Source organism: Symphodus melops, assembly GCF_947650265.1.
Source record: "Symphodus melops genome assembly, chromosome: 22".
Classification (NCBI taxonomy): Eukaryota; Metazoa; Chordata; class Actinopteri; order Labriformes; family Labridae; genus Symphodus; species Symphodus melops.
This window is the reverse complement of record NC_136712.1, coordinates 9714786-9738173: the sequence shown is the minus strand read 5'-3', so window position 1 is coordinate 9738173 and position 23388 is coordinate 9714786. Positions and strand designations below refer to the sequence as shown.

General features: G+C 44.7%; 1 protein-coding gene across 6 annotated transcripts in view; it reads right to left on the bottom strand.

The window, feature by feature from the left end:
- foxp2 (forkhead box P2) overlaps window positions 1–23388 on the bottom strand; it is a 99003-nt gene that overhangs the window by 54360 nt on the left and 21255 nt on the right. For 4 of the 6 annotated variants that reach the window (XM_079335739.1, XM_079335737.1, XM_079335742.1 and 1 more), the window contains exon 4: window positions 5175–5361. The exons of 1 other annotated variant lie outside the window; for it this stretch is intronic. In XM_079335739.1, the coding sequence (XP_079191865.1) occupies window positions 5175–5351 (177 nt within the window). In that variant the 5' untranslated portion in view covers window positions 5352–5361. Of the gene's footprint in view, window positions 1–5174; window positions 5362–14013; window positions 14031–23388 lie in introns of those variants that run through there. One more of the 6 variants, XM_079335738.1, reaches the window with a different exon arrangement.

Here is a 23388-nt window from a genome sequence, read left to right as displayed (position 1 = left end):
GAGAAAAAAAAGGTGAAGAAGCGGAGCAAGAAGAGGTGCTCGTCTGGATAGATAATAGAATAATACTGTGTTTTGTCGGGGGGAAGCGTGAACAAACAGTAGCTGTGCTGTCATTCACACCCTATATCTTTAGTGTCATCGCAAAGGGGGAAACTACAGGCCTATATGTCACAGGCCTGTATGTACTATCCTGTAGGGACCGTCTGCCAATAGCCAGGCTTGAAATAAAAAGAAGGATGGCTCTCATTGTAAATAAGCCCGACACAAGGAGTGCCAGAGAAGAGATGTCTTTTCACTGAAAGGGGGAATCATTTTACAAAGACATACAGTACATGCCGCTGCTCTAATGCCTCTCCAGCCTTTACGGGACGCCCTTATCTTCTCACAGATGATGATGGTGGCCAACAAAAGGCTCCTTTATGAATTCGTTCATATTTCAGCCAAGGTCTGTCTTCTGTCCTGAGAGGTGATTGATGCGTCAGGCCGGGGCCGGTGTCTTATTTACACAGTTGAGTGGGGGCAATCTCAGGCCTGAAAGATAAACCTAATGAGCTTCTTTGTGTAAGAGTGCAAATGAGAGACACCATCCTCCCACCCCTTCCTCCCTCCCTCTTTCCCTTTTCCATCCAAAGGGACAGTCTGGGTGATTAGGCCTTTAAATTATGCTCAAGGGCAAAGCCCAGATTTGCATCTTAGGTGTATGTGTGTGTGTGTGTGTGTGTGTGTGTGTGTGTGTGTGTGTGTGTGTGTGTGTGTGTGTGTGTGTGTCTCTCTCAGAGAAAGACGGAGAGGCAGGTGAAGGGCAGGGAGAGTAAAGATGCTTGAGGCTTGTTTGTGAGAGGTGATGCTAGGTGAACACTGTGTGACAGTATTTTTAGTATTTACCCGCATTAAACGACAAACTTGAGTTGTTATAAGAGGGAGGTGCGCTCACACGTCAGTCAAAAAAGAGGCGCACACACACAAACACACACACACACACGCTGTCTTTTCGTCCTTTGTCTGTTGGGTAACTTTCTCCCTAATGACTTTCATTTTTGGGGAGAATTTCATTTGCCCCTAAACCCTAAATATTACCCATCACTTGCTGTCAGATTTCTCATCCCTTCCTTTTCCTGAAGCTAAACAGTGAGGAAGGCAGGTTAATTGCTGTCACTCTCAAGTTGGACCACTGCCTAACTCCCGTGTAGCGACAGGGTTAGCCTGGGAGTAAGATGGCACCTCAGTGCACTTGCGGTAATTTATGTCAAAAAACGCTGCAGTCATTTAAATGGGGTTGGATGGTTTGCTTTTTTTTTTTTTCTGCATCATGTGCCTCTGGAAAACAGTGCAGGATGCACTCTAAACTACTTCACCAACATGTAAACTGAGACCGCCCTCCATTGTTAACTGCATTTTCGTGCAGAAATAAATACAAATAGTGTCACGAATGATAGCACTTTGCATAAAAAAATCAATAAAAAAAATCTAATGTGAACACAAACAGTGATCAGGAAATAACAGTTTTAAACGATTGCAAGAAGAAAAAAAACTGCAGTCAGGATTTTGTACCAAATGAAAAAAAAATATCTTGCTATCTATTTTGCTAGAGTTTTTTGAGTCGGTGATTTTGGTTGTGACAGAACAACTGACCCGGTCACAATTGATAAGCCTCCAGTTTGCTCTGAATATCAATAAACTTCTTAAAGGACTCAGTCCATTTGGGGGGACGGGTGGTCCTGAGGATTGGCTCATCAATCCCAATGATAACCCGTTGCAGGATGAAGTCCACAGACCACTGTAATCAACTAACAGCCTCATTATGGGACATTACAGTATAGATCCAAAGATCAATGCAGAGCTCTCACGTACATACACAGCTGCATCTAATATTAAAACCTACCATTCAGTATAGTGGAAGATAGATGGATTGCTAATATGAGCTCAGCACATTTTTTAAGCACAGGAGGGGGGGGGGGGTCTTTTATAGTGATCATTTTAGCGTAGTAATTAAGGCTGTGATACATTTATCATTTGCTGTGATACATATCTGGAGCTGGCAAATTGCAATCAGATACAGTGGGGATCTAATCTGTGATCTCAAATCAAATTAGGTCTATTTAGACAACCTTGGGAATGGGGTGATGAGACCCGGACAGAAAATTAGGGGTTGGAAAATTCAATTGTGACATAATGGTTATTATTCAGATGCATGGATAAGGGAGTGTGCGGCTTTTATAAGGAATGCAAGAACCGCCGTTTAACAGAGAAAACAAATAACAACAAGTGCATGGTTGGTTATTTCAAGGGAGAAAATCTATATCAATATTTGAATATGGTAAAATTGCTCCTGTGTAACCTGGCTGAATCTAAGGCGAGGAGACCTTAAGATGCTGCTCTTCTAATTATAGCTGCAGGTGGTATTTTGGAGCTGCTAAGGTAATGGCAGAACCCACAGGGACAGTGGAGAATTCATCAGTGCTTATTATTAATCATCCCCCCAGCAGCGTGATGAGAGACCGGAGCTTCTATACCCACTGGACCACTCAATGTCATTCCAAATATGGGTGGAAAATTACACCCAACAGCCTTCCTTCAAAATGGACTCAGAGCGGGATGAGAGAGAGAGAGAGAGAGAGCGGGATGAGAGAGAGAGAGAGAGAGAGAGAGAGAGAGAGAGAGAGAGAGAAAGAGAGAGAGAGGCAGGCGCTAGATTTTTTTTTATTTTTTTTTTTACATCTGCTCACAGGTGCAAAAAAAGAAAAAAAGAAAAAGAAAATATGACCACACAAATGCATGCTTCATACACACATTCAACCTTCTTCAGATGAGCATGCTTACAGCTGCGAAATCGGAAGTCTCTCTGCTAACTTGTGCAAAGAAAAAACATTCATGTTTCGTCTTCCTCCTCCGACCACGCTCTCTCTCTCTCTCTGCACAGGAAGTGTGTGTGAAGTTAACAGCACAGGGCCCCCCTGTTTTAAAAAGCCTCCAGAGACCTGTTAGCTGGACTGCTCATTTCAATGTGTCTGTCTCTGAGCTGGGGAAAGAAGGGCTTGGGCTGGCCTCTTTTTTTTTTTTTACGAGGCGCACACTGTCACATCCTCTTCCCAACCCCACCCACCGCTACAAGCTCTCGGCCGTACGTCAGTCTCAGAGATTTAACTCCACACTTTATGCTTACGCCGCTTTTCTCTCTCTCTCTCTTTATGCCGAGTTGTTTTTTTTAAAACACGGCTTCTTCACTTTGAGACAACTTGCTGGGTTTACATTAATACACACACAGTGACCACTAGATCTCTGCGAGTGAAAGCTACATTTAGTCTTACGTTGATTCTCATTACATATATAAATATTTGACCAAGATGAAGGCAAGCTCCTCAGAGAAAAAGTCGTGCAACACTTTTCAAATCATCTGAAAATATTCTTGTTCTGCCCCTTTGTAGCCACGAGAGAATGAATAGAATTTTAAAGCTACTACCAATAAGAAAATCCTGAATAAAGTGCAACAAAGAGGAAGAATGAATTCCTGATGCTTTCTATCTTTGGGACGGCAGTTAAAGAGCACCTTCTTATCCTGCACTACATCTCTCTCTTTCAGCCTCTATCTGCAGCGCATCGACACAAATAGAACACTCCTGCTTCAAATGTAAAAGAATGATGACTGAGAGAGGGAGAGAATTGACCCCAATCAGGTGTGTGTGTGTGTGTGTGTGTGTGTGTGTGTGTGTGTGTGTTTGTGTGTGTGTGTGTGTGTGTGTGTAGGAAGAGTGGCAGAGCGGTGATAAATGGGGAGTAAGGCCACAGAGCTGCTGCTGAGGCCACCAGCAGCACCGCTGGGGTCGTGGTGTGCTGGATGGAGCGCGGGGTGCTGCGATGGGATGAGGGCATGGGAATGGTGGAGAACGCCGCCGCACCAAACGTCCCCTTCAGCACACATACACACATCTTTATCTATTGTACCAAAACTATCCACAGGCATTCAGCTGCTGCAAGAGTACACGGAGGGAGAGGGGGAAAAAAGAAAAGAAAAAAAACCACTTGCATGAAAATTCCCAACAACACGAACGGACAGCGTGCATCATTACAAACCGGCGGCGTTGTCCCCCCGATAGCCCCGGAGCTCGGCCCCTCTGACCCCGTCTCCCACTGCTCTTTTGGCGAACTGTCAAAGCCATCATTCACCGTGAAAAGACAAGAGAGACACTTGACTCTTTTACTCTGCTGGTGACTGACTTTCACAACTCCTGCCCCCCCCTCTCTCTCTCACACACACACACACACACACACGCACACACAGCTCGTTCTCCCCCATCTAGCTCCGACTGAAAAGAACAGAGCCAAACAATACAACACGAAAAAGGAGAAGCTAAAGAGATCATTAGAAAGTGGTGCTTTGGATTTTTTTTTTTTTTTATTTTAAAGGTGAAATAAATGACAGAGGTGAATGACGCTATCACGTCAGTCAGAGAGAAAATCATCTTAAAGCGAGGTTGAAAAAAATATCTTATTTTCTTTCTAGTTGAGGGAAAGGAAAACAGAGATTGCACAGATAGGTTTCTTCCTAAAGTGTCCCGGTCAAAGGTTTTTCTGCTGCCGGTGTGTCTGTGTCTGTGTGAGCCGAGTTAGGAGGCCCTCTGGTGGATACAGCGATACCATGACACACACACACACACACGGCACACTCAGTTTTCAGACTGCTCTGTACGTACGATACTCTAACACACTATTTCCCTTTCTCCTGCTCTCCCACACATGCACAAACGCACTCTGACATGGCCTCACAATGCTCTGCTAATACAATTTTAAAGCAAAAACAACAACAACAAAAAAACAAACAAACTTCAACATTCTCATCACTACAGGCACAACTCCTCAAGGAAAAAACAACCTGCCTAGAAAATGTGTCGACAACAAAATCATCCGATTATTTAGACAGTTTTCTCCCGAAAAAAAAAAAGAAGAAATATTTACAAACACACAAAATAGCATTTCATTGTGCCTCCTGCCTATGTAAAAAAACAAAACAAAACAAATAAACCTCCAGCGCTGCCTGAGAGCAGAGAAGAGTGGAAGAGCGAGGGGCAAACAGAGTGGGAGAGAGAGAGAGAGAGAGAGAGAGAGAGAGAGAGAGAGAGCGAGCGATCGAGAGAGCGGCAGAGAGAGAGACGAGACGGGGGAGAAACACAACTTACCTGCTGTTGTTGCAGATGCAGCAGCTCGACTGTGCTTACTTCGCTGCTCGTGTCACCAGCGCTTGATCTCCCATCTCTACTGCCAGCCTCTAATTGGCTGCTGCTTAGGGTGCTCATTCCATTTTGACTCATTGAACTGTTGCTTATTGTCTCTGTGGCCGACTCCTGCATCATCATGATTTAAAACCTAGAAGTGATTAAGAGGCACCGGTTAGGGCTCTTCTTGTTACAATTCCCCCCCCCCCTTTTTTTTTTCCTCCTATTTTTTTTTGTTATGCTTCTATTATCAAGCCCACAGTCCCCCTCTGCAAATTAAAGCATTTAAAGAAGAGGGAGGGGGGAAAGGGAAGAGGGAAGAGGGGAGGGTTGGATGCAGGAGGAGCAATTATGCATTCATTGTGTAAATGAAGCAATACAAAGAGATGCACGTCCCGGTGCTGTTTGAAATGGGACGGCTTATTTTATATGGTTTTATGCACTCAAATTTCAGCAAAGATGTAGGTGTTTGTCGTTTAATTAAATTACTTTTAAATAAAACATAGTTATTTGGAATTTTGACAAAACACATTAAAGGGTTTTATTAATGAATTTGAGCTCAGTGCTTAATATCTCCTTCACCTACGCAGACTGAATCATTTAAGCACAGGCTTTTCTGGAACCCTTTCCCGTCTTGACGCTGTCAGACTTTGGAGTGTGTGTCGCATGTGAATGAAGTTGCCTAATGACGCAAAGCTAATCATGCAAAATTAAAATTTGGAGGGGGGGGGGGGAGGCGGGCAGCAGCGAATCACATGGTGCGGGGGCTGTAATGAGTTTGTCATCTTCGCTGTGGCTAAATAAAACCTGCAGCCTCAATCAAACCCTGTGCATGCCTTAAAAAGAAAAAAAAAAAAAAATCTGAAATGTTGCTGCTTTTAAATGGGACACAAATGAAGCCTTATTGAGCTCTAATCAAACTTAGCAGGGGAAGACTGTAAACAAATACATGATCTCGTGTTAATTTCCTCTGCATGAATTACAAATGGAAAGTGAGAGAAAGAGAGAGGAAAGAGGGGAAGGAAAAAAAAATCTATCACGAATATCACTAATGATTGTGCTAAAAACAGCATAAATTATGCATATTAGCTCCTCTGTCTCCAGTAATAAATGTTTTATCATCCCCCCCCTTGCATTTAATGCTCTGTACCTTCACTGGGGCAGAGAGGAGCCCAGCGACATCACTCGACATCCTCACAATAAATAAAAGACACCTCAGACCCGACAAAACGTGACTGGAAATGCACCCGGGATTATGTCTGTTTGGCAAATTTGAATTTAACGTACTTCAAATTGATACTGAGACGATATGAGAGTTTTTGCAGATTTTAGAGGAAATCTCGCAGCTTTTATCGAGTCCATGAGCCACATACACACATGCAACAAAGAAGGAAGGTCCAATGATAATAAGGATTGTGTGTGTGTGTGTGTGTGTGCATGTGTTTTCAGAGCATTGGTGCCCAGCTCACACGGGTAACGTCTGTGTGTATTCTTTGGCCGGTAAATACCATTTTAATGGAGGTGTGTACACGTCCTTCAATGTGTTTGTGTGTGTGCGTCTGTTTGTGTGTGTGTGTGTGTGTGTGTGTGTGTGTGTGTGTGTGTGTGTTTGACGAGGGGCAGATACAGGACAGGCCTTAAAGGATGTCCACAGCCAGGATAAACAGGATCCAGGCGAGGAGAACAAACAGGGCTGAGCTGTTACATAGAGCAGGGCGACAGCTGCCCGGGACACAAGTAAATAGGGAAGAGGCCAGGACAAGGCGTGCTTGTGAACAAACAGGCCCCTGTTTAACACCGCGCCGCTCACTACTGATGGAGAGAGACACACCAAAAAGAGAGTGAGAGAGAGAGAGAGAGAGAGAGGGGACAAGCAAAGAGAGGAGGGTGGGATGGGGGGGGGGGTGACGGAGAGAGACAGATGAAAAGAATGAGAGTGAAAGAGAGAGAAAGGAAGACTGAGTGGGAGGGAGGAAGGTGGTGGCGGAGGTGGTGTTTGGGGGGGGGGGCACAATGTGACATCCAATCCAGTGATGAATCTCAGCATAAGAAACTCAAGGCTGCAGCCCAAGATCAGCCGGCTAATAAGTATTCAAATTAGGCATAAATTTTACATGCCCGATGTTTAAAATATTCAGAGAAAGACTGTCTGATTGCCTTTACTACAATTTTATGAACATTCTAATGGAGCCTGGATATCTCTTTTTTTCCCCCCCTGCTTTCTTTCTTGGACCAGGGATGGATGGATGGATGGACAACTTGAAGATATACGAGACAAGGAAATAAGGATTTTTAATAACGTCGGAATGCGACGCAAACCGCAAAAGAAGTCCGAGGAATATTGCTGCCGTTAACAATCAAATGAATGAGATTATCATGTGGCGACCTATGATTATTGATATATAAAACATTCATTTCATGAAAAGGAAAGGGTGGAAATGAAGAAATCTGTGATTATGCGAGAGTTAAAAAAAAATAATGAGTTGATAATTTGAACATAATACACAAACAATAAAAGCCCCAAATCCAGTCTAATCTCAGACCCATAATCGTCCCTCCCTCCTCCAAAATAAAATCTGTGCAATATGCCCAACTGCAACATAATGATAATGCAGATATATGCAAAGTATATTCGCAGAGATCAGATGGTGCTTTAACCTTAATGACAGCGGTGAGATAAATTAATTAGCCATCTAAAGACGGCATTCAAATCTGCCAATTAGAATGTCAATTAGAAACACAGCCAGGCTGCGATGATGAGCGGGCGGCCGGGCTGCCGAGCCGACTGTGGGGGTGATGGAACTGTCACAGACTCGCACAGAAACACAATACTCAAGGGAGAGTGATAGTGACGATACCTGGCACCTGAGGGTGTGACTCTACGTGTGCGTGTTGTCTGTTTGAGTGTGCCGACCCGAGGTTCCCTGAGGGATACCGGCCATGACCCCGGCTCAGCCTGGCCTCGACCAACTGGGTCGGAAAGGAGCGTCACCACCGCCCCCCCAGCTCTGCTACAGTATTGACTTTGGGCTCTCACTCGGTTGCAGACAAGTTGAGTGAAGGCTGCTGGCTTGCCCGCACGTGTGTTTGACATCTCCATAAATTGCCGGTGTCCCGCATTTCAACACACCCGCTATTTGATGCTATTTCCTAAAGCCATAATCTTCCAATGAGGGGAAAAACCTAGACCGCTTATTATCATGATCGGAAACAGAGAGGAAGCCTGTTATTGCCCTGCTAATACGCTGTAGATGTATAGCTGTGGGAAAGAAGATGATAGTGATACTAAGTGTTTAGGTTGAGGGGTGGTGGAGAGATACAGAGGGAAGGAGATGAGTCTCCAGATTTGGCGTCGTCAACGCTCGCTCCCAACATTTCTGTCGGAGGTGGAAGCTCAGCAGAGAGAAAGGCATTTCCTGATGAAGCAAACTAAGACACAGGCAGACACTTTATTTGCAAAGCTGCAGCCCAACACCAGCTTTTGTCTCATTCCTTGTGCAACCATACACCCCCCCCCCCACCCACCCACCCACCCTTGCTTGCTATTCCTCTCCAGCTTGAGCAAATATTTACCCTCCAATCTTGCGCTACGCAAATCTGTCTCTTCCATCAGGTGCGGCATCTGAGAAAGGGTCCTGACGATGCATTTGGCTCCGAGATTGGGAGAATTTCTCTCTCTTTCTTCCCAGAAGTGACATGACAAAAGGTGTAAGGAGAATTGAGCCTTTCATTGCCGCAAAGACACACGCGACTCTCTCTCTCTCTCTCTGTCTCCCCCCCCCCCCCCTGCACATACACACCAAACACACACCTGTCATTAAAGGGGAAAGAAGCAGCCCTCCATCTTTGTTTGCGAGCTCTAAAAGCCCTTAATGTAGCCTCATTACCTGGCCTGTCTCCCGCTCTATCATGTGCAGTAAACACACACTATGACACTGGCCATCCATCTAGTGGGAATACACAGCTGTCTCTGCTGTGCTCCAACTCTGTCAGGGGAACACTGGGGAATTTAACACACACACACACACACACACACATACACACACACACACCCACACACACACCTAGGTTGTTAACACACACAGGGCTTAACGCTATTTTCTGTTGAGTTTCTTGTCTATCCATTTTCAGTGAGCATCTACACGTTCCTGTTCTACAACGCTGATCAACTCCCTCATTTTTTAAAAAATTTTTTATGCATGAGTTGCAAAAAAATAGTTTTCATTAAGATGACAAAGAAGAAAAGAAAAAGAGATGACCGGTAAATCTCTGATCCCACTCGTCCCCCTTCACTATCAGTTCACATTCCAGGTGGCAGGCTGGAATTCTTTTGGATTGTGAGATCAAAATAGGGGGTGTGGGGGGGAAGAAAAAAAAATCATAATAATAGAAATTACATTTCACAGTCTGCTGACTCCTCACAGCTCTCTGATCAAGACGAGATATGCTTACCATTTAAAATAATCACAGATTCTGTGCTTGAGTGAAATTAATTCATCATTGCCATAAGTTACCATGCATACAAAATAAAGAAGTAACTGGGCAAGGGCACACATTTTCAACACTTCAGATTGCTTAATAAATCAAAATGCCACATATGTGCTGACTTAAAAAAAAAAAAAAAAAAAAAAAAGAAATGGCAGAGTTTAAAATGATCTATTCTGTTAAAGAGAGAAGAGACCAAAAAAAGTTACAGTCTCTCATGTAGTCAAACCTTTTGGATTCTTATCATGTTTGTGTTGGTCCCAGTTTTAGTTTTTTGCAGGCTTCAGAGTTCGGTAGGGATTTTCTGAGTCAGTATTGGGGGTGGTGGTGGTGGTGGTAGTGGTGGGGGGTGGGGTGGGGGGGGACACTTGTAATACCACATTTGACAAACCCCAGTCTCCTGGATTAAGTATGGCATGCCAGGCAGCCCTGCCTTAGAATTAAAAGCTTCCTTTTTGGCACTAAAGGGCCACCATAAAGGAGCATTAATGACTACTTCTTCTAAACCTGTGTATGGTAATGGTTTCTGCTCTCAGATAGAGGAATTTCAAAAGTGTTTCACCGGTGAACACAGATTGCTTTGGAGAGAAAAAAAGAAGGGGGGGGGGCTAAAGAAATCATATTTACAAAATCAGGAGTGGGGGCAAATGAAAAGAGATGAATATGAATAATGGACTTTGCTTTTTTTCGGGATTAACATTATTCAAAGCAACAGAATCAAATGTGGTTATCTCCTGTCCAATGAGCCCTACACTGAGAAAAACCCTCCGTCGTGTTTCAATCCTTCATTTGAGCCGACAATAAATCGTAGTTCTGTGATAGGAGACATTCAGTCAGGAGTGTTCAGAACTTAATTCTCCTCTATTTACAATAAGGAGATGAGACCGAATAAGATAAAGGGACAGACTATTTGCCAGAGTGTGTGAGTGTCCCTAAATGGAGAGTGTGTGTTTGTGGAGAGCAGAGAGGGAGAAGAAGCGACAAAGAATAAGCTGAGGGGAAAAGGGTGTAAAGTGCATGCTCAATTGTACAGTCTGCACAATGTCTCCTTAGAATCAAATGCGAGAAGCACTCATGAATAGTGTGCATGATACAAATTCATTTTATATGAATAACACCAGCTCTGAAATGTGACAATAGAAAAAACAGTTATTGAATATGGGCTATCCGATTTCTCGTATATAAAATAAGAAAAGGGTAAAGTAGGCCGACTTGAAAAAGTTCAATTAGAATCCACAATGAAACAGCAACAACAACTAAAAAATACAGAAAATATTTAAAAGATAAAATTCAATTTGAGGTCTATCCATATTCCTGGGCTTGAAAATATAAAACACCACTGTAACAATAAGTGCACGCTTGTTAGAAATATTCCCGTTTCACAGCACTCCCCTCTTACAGGCGGAGAGAGAAAGAGGAGGAGAGGGATGTAGTTTTCATCTCGTCCCATAACCATTTCCAAGTTACCCATCAGCCACCACGCTCTGCACGAGCAGGAGACAGCACGCCGCCACCATGTGGAGAGCCAGACAGTGACGAAAGCTGATCAGTCAGCTCTCATTTGCATATTTGCCAATTCTGTTAATTAACTCGGCCCACCTAATCAGAGCTAATTGACCTATAAAGAGGGGAAGGCCTCGTTGTCTCGTCCAATCATCTTTAGCGAGAGCAGAGGAGGTGCGTCGGTGAATGCAGGGCGCTTCCGACCTTTCTGTATTTATAGACCCTCGCGTGGAGAAGTCAGAATAAAAAGGTGTTTTATTCTCAGGGCAGAGCTGCGCTGACATGGAGGAGGATTTTGAAAGGAGAGGGGGGAAAAAAAGAGGAAGGCGTTGGGATACTTTTCTGGAGTTCTGTCGCGGGAGAAGAGAGGGGGAAAATCAGGAGCTAATGGCAGTGGGGATGATTTGACTTTCTGATCCTCGGCACAGTGCGGCACGTCCGGCGGACAGGCGCAGGGATCCAGCCGCAGCCGGTGCAGCTACAGAGACATAGCTCATTGTGACGTTTCCAGTTATTTCTGGTTGATTAGGGCCATTATGTCTCCAGCTCTGATTTATGTTGTCATTCCCCCTCAGCAGTCCTGCATCGATAGATCTTAATGAATTGGTAAATAAGGGCGAAGATTGCAGTTGACAACACCGCAACATTCCTCATTCATACCAGACAAGATTTATGTAACCAATTAAGGGCAAATAACAGAGAGAAGGGGGGCGACTGGTCAGGAGGAAAAATAATCTTTCCACGCGAAAATTACCAAAGTCTAACCTTGGACAAAACAGATAATGGGCTGTCTTTAACACCGGCTTAGTCACACTTCCTCCATGCCCGGTTAGGGACTTTTCAACTGCGAGGATCACTCCTGCTCCTCTCAGGATTAAGAAATTGATTTTAGAAAAATACACAGAGGCTGGTTGACAGTGAGCACTGTCTGACTGCACCTCTACATTTAAAAACACACACACACACACACACACACACACACACACACACACCCACCCGACTCATTCAAAGTGCATCTGCATAATGTCCAAACCAAAGATGATGATGGAATCAACAGATTAAAAATTAAGCCCTCGCCGACAAAAGCACCACTTTGATATGGAAATATTTAAATTCAAGAAGCTCTCTCCCTCTTAACCGTCCAAAAAAGAACAAATGAAACTGAGAAGGACAGTGTGTGTGTGTGTGTGTGTGTGTGTGTTGTTTGAAGAGGCCACACAAATCAATTGTTCAGTTTGATTCATCGGCCCCCCAAAAAAATAATCATTTGCATTCTTTTATCTCCTCAAATTTCCATTATTTCATGTTTTCGACACTGCAGTTCGAGGGATTTTTAAACAGACACACACACGGGCCTCTATGTCTTACAAAAAAAAAAAAAAAAAAAAAAAAAGAAAGAAAAGATATTCAGATAAAAGTGCTGATCATCAATAGCCAGCGACAGGCCAGGAAGACCCAAAGGGCAGGAGTGAACAGAGGTGGAAAATTAAAGCAGAGTGATACGGGAGTCGGCTGGCTTTTTTTTTTTTTATATTTCTAGCCTCTCTCCGCTTCAAGCACATGCAAATGAGGCCGTGCTGCTTAACTGCATCATTTATGTGGATAATAGCGGCATCATCATTACGGGGGAACTCAAATTAAATTACATCACAATTAGCATAACAAAGTGATTGGTTAAACTTTCAAAACAAATAACGCGGCTCGCCTAATGAACGGTGTTAATTGGAGAGCGTGCGTTCTAAATAAAACATGGAGGTAAACATGTGTTTTTAGTTCAATTATTTTTAATTCTCTTCTCTCTCTCTCTTCTTTTTTTTTTATTAAATAAGACAGACGCAGAAAAAAAAACTGAAAGTCAAAAGGGAATATTGCCAGGGGGATTTGTAAGCTGGAATACAAAATATGTAGCATTTAATTTTATTGCGCTAAAGAAGCTATTATATGGCAGACTCTGGAGAACAACGTAAATTATCTGCCTTCAAAATGGAGTTTGGCCAATTCTCCATGTGAACTAATCACATAGCTCATTATGCATTAGGGTATTAAATTATGAAGAGGAGTCCCTTTCGCATTCCTGCACAAAGCCCTATGAAATGTTAATAATATGCTCACAATAGCCCAATAGCATGCCTCGCTCAGACTCATCAATATTTAAGTAAACAAATGATCCCGCTCGCCTTTGATAAAGATAATTAGTGCTCCGACGATGATCAGTGTAACCGTGACCTCTCCACACTTCAAACTGCTCCAAAGAGTTTGGGATTTTGAAAACACACTCTTTTTTTTTTCCTCCCTTCAACACTCGAAGAAATGTTGGAAAAACAAACTTGGTGTCAAATCTTTGCCCTTCTAAAACACATATCTGCAACTGATTTCAAAATAAATGGATAATAGCTTTGAAATGATTTTCTTCAGAAGTGGCAACATCTGGAAAATTTAAAAAATAAAAAAATCCAGACAGAACAAGTGGTATCAGAGTCGATAATACCACAGCAAGAGAGTTCACAGTCATGTGCGCACACTCGACACACACACACACACACACACACACACACACACACACTTCACACACACATGCACACACACAGATCTACACACACAGCCATTCATCAGCACTAATTAAGCAGCAGATTAACAGAGCAGCGCAGAGCGAGGCTGCACATTTCCACAGTGGGACAAGCAGCAGGGACGGAAGGGAGACACGGCACACGGCAATAAAACACACGCCTTAAAACACAGCCGAGAGATGACGGATGGATGGATGATTGATGGATGGATGGATGGAGTCTTCCTGACTTTTTTTTTTTTTTTTTACCTGAAGGTGAGGAGTGCCACACAGCTCGACCAGAGAACAGAGGTGCTCGCCTCTCTCCCACACGAGCCAGGGGTGTCTCGCTGCGACGGCCACAAGTCGACTGGTGTCACCCCGTGGAGAGGCAACACTATCTGTGTCATCACTTCAGCTGTGTTTATGGGGGATGGCATCATAAACAAGCCAACCAGCCCCCGCCCCAGCTACACCCCCCCCCACCACCACCCCACACACACACACCACCCCACCTCACCTCCTCCTCTCCCTCTCTTGCGCCTCACCACCACCGCCGTGCCATTCATGCATACTTAAATCACCCTCGCCCCCATTAAAAAAAAAGAAAGCCCAGACGCCTCTCCTGACAATTATTCTATCATTTCCAGTTGTCACCGGGGCAATTACCGACTGCCCCCCAACCCCCCCCCACCCCGCCGCCCTTGTGTGGGTCGGACATGCAGGGCCCCCCGATAGAGAGAGAGAGAGAGAGAGAGAGAGAGAGAGAGAGAGACTTGAGTTGGGGGGGAGACAGGAAAGAGTGGGACAGGGGAGTGAGTGTGTGTGTGAGGGCACATGTGTGTGTGTGAATGGAAAGGGGGGGGGGGGCAGTGTACAAAATGGAAATTTATGACAGAGACACGTTGCCTTCGTTTTCCCTCCACACTGGAAATAATTAGACCATCATTTCTTATGCCTGCCGCTGATGAAATATATCACTATGGCCAGAAAAGCCCACTTCTCATTTACTTCATTTTATTAGAAATGAGCGAGCAGGTGATCATTGTTTGGATCTCTTCTTAAACTGTTAAACAATTACTTTCAAATCTCATAACTTTTTTTTGTTTTGTTTTGTTTTCCACAAAGCTGAAAGAAATTTAGTTTTTCTGTTTAAATGTACAAGAGTGACTGTGCGTGCGTGTGTGTGTGAAGGAAATGTGTGTGTGTGTGGGTGGGTCCTGTGTGTGAATTTGAGTGTGTGCGTGTTTCAGGGAGTGCTGTGACTCCTCGCAGGATGCTCAGCGGCTCTCCCCTCGCGCCTCGGCTGCAGTCTTGCCAGCCCGCTCGCTCCGCTCTCGCTCTGATCGCACATCTGCTCCTATGAACTCTCTCATTCTCTCTCTCTCTCTCTCTCTCTCTCTCACTCTCTCTCTCCAAGTGCACACACACACACACACACACACACACACACACACACAAACCGGCTCACACACAACCTGCAGGACTGGCTGTCTGCTCTGTGTACCCGGCACCGCTGAGACGAAGGAGAGAAGCCGAGAAAGACGCTGGGCTGGAGGGTGCCGCTGCGAGAGGTGCATTTGTCGCGACAAAAGGTATGTGTGTGTGTGTATGTGGGGCTTTGTCCATGTGCAGTTTCATCCTTTTTGTTCTTTTTTTAGCTCTGATGGTGCGCAGGTCAGAGTGTGTGTGTGTGTGTGTGTGTAGATGTTAAAAGTCTGAATGGGATTAGTAAAGGGCTGAGCGGAGAGTCGGCAGCCTCGGCAGCAGCGATCTCTGGCAGAGAGCGTATAGGGCTCTTAAAAACTATTAAGCGTGCATATCCATGCATTACAAAGCACTGCTAAGCAACCACGAGCACACAACCAACCAAAAGTGAGAAATGGCCACAAAAGAGACCTACCTTTGAAACAATGAGTGAGAAATCCACTCTCCCTGGTAAGGAGCATTTGAAGAAGTATTCTCAGAAGCCTTGAAGCGTTATCAAGAAAATCAAAAAAAAAGAAAAAGGGGGGGAAAAAAAACACGCCACAAGTAGAAAAAAAAAACTGAGGAGAAACTAGCTCACGCTTACTGTCAAAGACTTCAGCGGAGAAGTATTTACAGCCGTATTTACAGTAGTGCGAGGGGGAGAGCACCTCTGCCTGGTCACGTCTGAGAGACAGTTGCCGTTTCAGCGCTGCCTAATTAAAACAAGTCAGGCAGCCCCGCTGGATTGTTTTGACGCCCGAGGACCAATAGTACACAAAAACCAGCGGCTTGATCGGTGGGGTGGGGGGTGAGGGGTGGGGGGGATGGTGGGGTGGGAGTTTGGAGGGGTGTAGGAGGAGGAGGAGGAGGAGGGGCGGAGGGTGGCGAGAGTTGGCAAAGGAATGGTGATGGGGGGGTGTGTGTGTGTGACTGTGCATGCGTGTGTGTGTGTGTGTGTGTAAGGGGGCTACAGAAGAGGCGTTTTGTAGAGGAATCTGAAAGGGGAGGGAGACCACAAAAGGTTCAGAAGTGGGGAGACCTCCACAAATGCAGAATCCACTCTCACTTTAAGACTTGGACAAAACACTCCATGTATTTGCAATCATGTAAAAAAAGAGACACCTTTTCTTTTTTCTATTTTTTTTTTTTGCATCGCCTTGCCACGCTTAAAACTCCATCTAAGCGTAGAAAAAGTCTATTTTAGTGATTTTAGTCAAAGAGAAACACAGAAGCTGACAAAACGCTTTACAGCTGTTCCCCCCCCCATCGGCCGCATTTGTTCTAAAAGCTCGGTTTACCACTCGATAAAAGGCAAACGTGTCGAAGCAGATGTCTCACACACACGGGTTCAGATATTTCAACTAATGAATTACTTCACTATCTCGAACTGGGACCACAAAAACCACCGCAGACGGGTGCAGAAGCCAAAATAAATAAAAGAAACTAAAAGGAGCATGTGCTGATGTATCAACATGTCCCCCCCCCCCCCCCCCCCCCAGACTGTAAACAACACAACAGGCAATGAGCTGGAACATTTGGGGGCTAATGGTGTTTGCCAATCCTTTTGTCCATTTTTTTTTTTTAATATTCCCTCCTCCCTCATTTTCTTCCTCTTTCTCTCCTCGCATGCCACAGATGTTTTTCTTAGTCGCTCCAACAGACAGGAATCTACTGGCAAGAAGAAAAGGCTCGGTCTTCCCCAGGAGTACAAAGTCCCCCCCCCCCCCCCCGAGTCTGCGTACGGCAGATGCAGAAAGCCGGTCCATCTGCCACCAGCTCGCTCTGCCACATGGGCCTGAGAGATTCAACACAGGGGCGGACTTACAGTACTTCCCCCCCCCCCCCCTCTTTCTTCTTTCTCCCGGCAACTTGGGGCTGTATGTCGAATAAAACAAAAACACTAATCTGAATCTGGCAGGAACGCGACTCCAAAATTAAAGTCATAGTTACACACTCAGACACACGTTGGGTATGGATCCAGCTGCAGAGTGAGGTTACACAGAGTGCAACAACTTTTCTGTTTGAAAAAAAAAAAAAAAAAAAAAAAAAAAAAAGAGAGGCACCCAGGGTAACTTTGACAGATTGATTTAGCAGAAGATGTAGCCTCGAACGCTGGGTAAAGACCACTTGAACCCGCAGCTCTGAGCGCTGGTGCTGGCGTGATTTAACAAGCTCTGAATTGCACATTATCTCCGCGGCGCTGCCGGAGCATATTTCAGCCGTATGATATCATTATTTAGAGACCAACACGGAGCACAAGATGCAGCATTTTCATTAGTGTCAACTGTCTTGAGCTGTGAGGCGCGGAGGCTACACTAAACAATCATGGCAGTGAAAGCAAGAGAGAGCGAGAGAGAGAGAAAAGAGAGCGACAGAGAGTGGCTAACATTAAACAACTGCTGTTAATTGCTCTAAGCAGCCACATTATGCCAGTAATTTCTCCCCATTTCTCTTTCAGCATCGACGGCTTCGGGCTAGAAAGCTCCTTCAGCCCCTTTTAATAAACTACCCAGAGTGCCTCACTGGAAAAGACAAACAAGAGGCCCCTGGCCCTTAGAAACATGCGCTACACTAAGGGGGGGGGGGGGGGGGGGGGAATGCTACGCCTATTTCTACACATCTATGACAACTGTGCGCCTCCTCCCTTCAGGTATTTATTCCCGGCGTCTCTTCTTCCTGCGCTTTCTGCTGCCAAGGTCAACGGAGACGAACAGGCCCACCAGCATCTTGATGTGGTGGCAGCGGAACAGTGGAAGGAGGGAGAGAGAGAAAGAGAGAGAGAGAGAGAGAGGAGGAGGAGGATAGACATGTGTAGAGGGTACAGTAGGGAGGGGGTGATGGTGGCAGCAGCTGGCGGCCAACCCTGGCATGAGCAGGAGCAGTGGGGGGAGCAACTAGTCGTGCTGCGATGCGCTGTGACGCTGTGAAGGCTGCCGCCATCGTTTGCACGGTTTACACACTCCAGCTAGCTTTTTCCACCACCGTGGATGGCGTTGACGGTAGATTGTTGTGAAGCAGTTTCACTTCGGTTGTACCAAGGCTTACAGGAAGCAGACGTACTGCCATGAGGTTTATCAGTCTTTACACCTTTACAACCATTTCCCTGAACACTGCAGGCTAGTGTGAGAAAAAAAAAGGAAAAAAAAGGGGATATTTAGAGGAAAAATTGTGCGTGCTGGGGAAAGAAAAAAAAAAAAAAAAAAAAAAAAGGCAAAACCCAGTATCTTTTAAATGTACAAATTTGGAGCACGGAAGACAAAGAGAATAGTGAATCCCACGTGCCAAGTGCACTCCCTCATCCATTCTCACATTTAAGAGCCAGTCAGACAAAATGAAGTGATTTTATTGTCTGCTAAAATACGTTCAACTGCCCTTAAAAACCTCCCACACAGTGATAACGGATGAATCCAAAAGAGAAAATCACACACACACACAAGAAATCGAGCCCTCACATCAGCTACATTTATTAGTCGTCACACGAACGTTCCACAAGCACCATTCAAAGAGCACAGAGCTGCCTCCAAGTAAATAAAAAGCCAAATAAGGTGTTTTATTTTTTTCAGTCCTCGGCTACGGTTGATCACACGATGCGTAGCTTATGGCCACAGAGCAGAGACCATTACGGACCAGTGATTATATAAGTGGTTTGAAGGCAGCACCATTTTAATATACTGTACTTAAGCACAAGGGTATCCATGGCAACTTGCCCTGCAGAGTGCATTCAGAAAATCCCTAATGAAATACCTATTAAGTGGCTGATAATGACAGTGTCCAAATAGATTTGCATATGTGTTTCAATGCTAAAAACTGAGAGCAGGGAAAAGAGGTAGAGGGGTTGTGATTACTGCAAACACAATAAGAAAACGATGCTTTTTTTTTTTGTTTGTTTGTTTGACAAATCACATCCATTTTACCTTTCAAAGTAATAATTTGAATAAAAGCTTAAGCAGTGGAACAAACATGTTCTTTTTGGTGTGAACTGAGGCCTCAATGCCCTCCTCTGGGAGTCTCCACATGTGACTTCCATTTGCGACTTTGGCTGAGCGCCCAACAGGACATCCCTGAGAGAGTGTTTGCTTGACTCAATATCAACAGCCCAAGTAAGCAGCCGGGGGGGTGGGGGAAGGAGGGGAGGGGGGGGTAACACTGTGGCCAAGCCCGGGCCTCAGGTTCCTATTGAAAATAAACCAGGCTGTACATTCACCGGGCCCAGAATATCAACAGTGCTCTGCGAGGAGCCACGTATAGCACTCAGCGGCGTTCCGCTGGTGCCTCTCCAAGGCTTAATGATACCTGCACCTCCCCTCCAGCTGCTTCTGCCGACTCCGCTGCCGCACACAGACAGCGGGCGGGCGGGAATTAAAGTATACATTACAGCAGAAAAATAAAAAGAGATCGAAATGACAGAAGTCAGGCGGTTCAAGCTGACCGGGCCTCTTGAAAGAAGCAGCTAGCAGACTAGCGACAGACACTCCAGGTTAAATTGGCCCTCCTGTGCCTCCTCTCGTTCTCCAACCAACAGCTCAGCTGCCTTCAATGCCCAACCGCCCCCCCCCCCCTCCACTCCCTTCCTCCCCCTCATATAAAAAAAAAAAGAAAAAAAAGAAAAGAAAAAGCTTTTCTTCAAAAGCGTATTTGAATTAAACGAGTTGCTGAAATCAAAGGCTCGGCTGAGCCGGGTAAATTTAAACAAGCAAGCGCAGCTCACAGCAGTTTACCTGTTCATCTGCAGATTGGAATTAGATGAAAGAACACAGCATGGCAGACAACTTCCCTTTATTCACAGAAGTAGATGTTATCATATAATAAAGGCACTTGCGTATAAATCATATCACTTCTGGGAGAAAAACACAGATGCGACTGTGTTGTTTCTTGAAGTACCTGGCTGAAAACAATACCTCACTTAGCACATTTAGATTTCCTGTTTGGGATGAATCTGAAACCCATTCATGACAGTGATCTCCGGCTCCGCCAGAGAGATTGTCATTCCCAGAACCATGACCTCACGGATGAATGGAAGAGTGACAAGCTCCACTGGCAATCAAAAGAGCTAAACACCTGTGTACGCCACCAAACAACCACTATCAAAAGTTTTAAGGAATCCTGTTGATGCGTCTGCAAAGAGGAGACGAAAAAGAAAAACGTCCATGCAGGACGACGGAACTCAAACACTGACCGTGAATTGGACAATGAAAACAGTTTAGAAATTACCAGAAGTGTTTGAGACACGGATTCCGGAGTCCTCCGATTACCTCGGCCTTCTGACTCCGTGCTGACACAGTGGCTCTCCATTCATGACTAAAAACCCCATTCAACCAAAAAACCCTGATCAAATTAATTCAGGGAAATCGGCATTCCAGCAAAGAATAATAAACTCATTAAATGGAAATTTCAAACTCCTCTATTCTCGACACCATGTCTAATTCAAACCTAATTTTTTACTAGCCACTAATTTGAGGGCGAAGGGCGAGGGGGGGGGCGGGGGGGGATCGGAATTACATCTGGAGGTAATTCATTGTGGGGAACTGAGCCCAGAGGAGGTTATGATACCCCGCACACCCCTACCTCTGGAAAAAAAAAAGAGAAAAAGAAAACAGAGAGACAGGGAAGACAGAGCGATGGGACTATTTAGGTGAGTGGGACTTCCGGAGAACTGTTTTCACACACACAAAAAAAAGTCATTATGCTGTTCTGTTAGACGAGCTGGAGAGGAAGGTAGGCGCAAAGACACCGAGAGATTTACAGGAAATGTGGGACTTTTATACCGTCCAGCTGCTTGAATACGAGGTTTAGGAAATGGCCAGAGATGTGGTGTTTAAAGAAGGGTGTAGGCGGGACAAGGTGGTTCATATGGACTCTGAGGTTGGGTGCTGTGCCCGCTCTAAAGGTCTCAAGAGTTTATGAGGACGTCTCCCTCTTCAAGTGACCAGCTCCATCTGGGCCGTCTAAGTGGGCTGCCTAATAAATGGCACACTTTTTCAATGATGTGCACTTTCAAAGAGGGGATTAAAGGGAATCCAGCTGTATCGATTTTCACTGTATGGATGCAAACGCGGCAGCTATTTGCAAGATGTGTCAAAAAAAGCAGACTTTTTTTTTTTTTTTTTTTTAAAAGGGGAGATGTTTGATCATGTCAAGAAAAGTCACACCGATTAAGTTTAGGGAAGGAAATGTAAAGTTTGGCTCGGGGAAAAAAAAAAAAAATCCCTACAGGAAGGAGGGCATTACTTTGTGAGAGAAACTTGCCACCGTCCCTTCAACATCCACGGCTCTCCCCCCCCCCCCCCCCCCCCCCCATCCCCCTCTCACACTAAATGTGTTTTCCAAATGAAAATAAACGGAGTCCGACCGGTTTGAGGCAGTCATACTCTGGAATATGAGATCAAATAAAGGCTTCTGTGGAGGCTGAAAGGAGAAATGAAATGGCTTCTGAGGGGGAAGAGATGTACCGAGTAATAAAATTACTCCTTTATATCTTCCTAAACAGCGCATGTTCCCCTGGAGTGGGTGAGGGCTTCACTTTGGTCAAAGACAAGTATGCAAGTGGCAATTTTTCCTTCAGGGAAGATTCCCCGATACACTTCTCGAGGCTCGACGCGCTGCAATTTTCCTGAAAACGAGAAACTATTTCGGCAACAAGTTAAGCGGAACTTTGGAAGTTTCACTTTGATGATGTGCCGCCGCACACTGTCATTGAAAGGTATGTTCCATTAAATTGGAACAGCAAGATGACTCATGAGGCTATTGCTTTTCAATGAGTTCAAACTAGGCTGAAATGTTCAGATGAACAGTTGTATTTTATAATAAAACATACAGTTGGCTCCGAACTGACCATGATGTCACTACTTGAAATTGGTTTGCTTTTCCAGCCATACAAGCGCCATTCCATTTGGCATTGGGGGAAATTTTCAACTAAAGTATGAATCTAACTACTTAAAATCAGGCGATTGATTTGTTCTTAAAAAGCTGCTCACAATAATATTCAGATGGATTTTTTTTTTGAGGCAGCAGAAGGGCTGTATTAGAGGACGTTTGCAATTGGAGAGAATACATTATAATTCATTATACAGTAGCTATTAAACCTTCAGTAAAAAGGCTTTAGTACAAGGATTGAGCCACTTATCAGAGCTACTCACTACCTTTAAAAGCTGTCCATGTTCAGTACTCTGAGTGGCAAAAAAGCAATCGCTGATGACTCTGAAAATAGGGCTTGATGTACAATTTATCAAAACAGAAACGGCTGGCGGGGATTTCATAGACGCGAAAGTCGGAACTGTTTGTTCAAAAAAAAAAAATCACCGGAGAAAGGAAGAAGACAATTTACGGGAATTAAAAAAAAAAAAAAAGAGGAAAATTCAGAGACGGCGTTTTGAAAAGTTACCAACAAAGTGGTTTGGATTGCACGGTCCAAAAACAACTCTTCGAAAAATCACACAAGAAAAAGGGTACTGTTCATGAAATGGAATCATCTTCCTACATGCTGCATCAATCACAACTTATTTTGTATGGAGAACTCCGTTCACTTTTCCAACACAAACGGATGTTAAAGTAGATAATTACACAACAATTAAGCAAATGACGAGCAGATGCATTCAGGTTAGCCTTTGTTTCATGCAATCTTGGCACGTAATTAAGTGCTTTACACCCGCTTGTGATGTGAAGTTGTCTTCTTCCTGATGTTCCCAAAGTGTAGAACATTATTAAGATTGTTGCGCACAAACACAAGTCGGGAGCAAACTTATTGACTGGAGCCCAAAATAGCTGGAGTGTTTGTTTCATGCTATCGTCATTTAAGGAAAAGGCATCCACTTGTAATTTCAGGCAACATTTTCAACTCTCTGAACTTGGCAAACATGATTAACTTTCTCTCTGTTTTGCCATTTGCCCCCCCCCCCTCGTCGAAGCCTGCAGCCGTCTCTTCATGGAAGACGGATAGCAACGGGGATGTTTCTGACAGCTTAAAAGTACCCATCAAGCTGCCTGCGAGACATCTCCCTGCACATCCAGGCCCCCCGAAACCTCCCCAAACAAACAGCAGGCTCCACTTCAAATACATAGCAGGACTATTAGGTAATCTTCTTCTTTGTTCACTCTCCCTGAGCCTCGGTGACTAACCTCAATCTCTCCCCTGTTCCACCTCCTGCTTTCAGGCTGACAACACAACACTTAATGCTA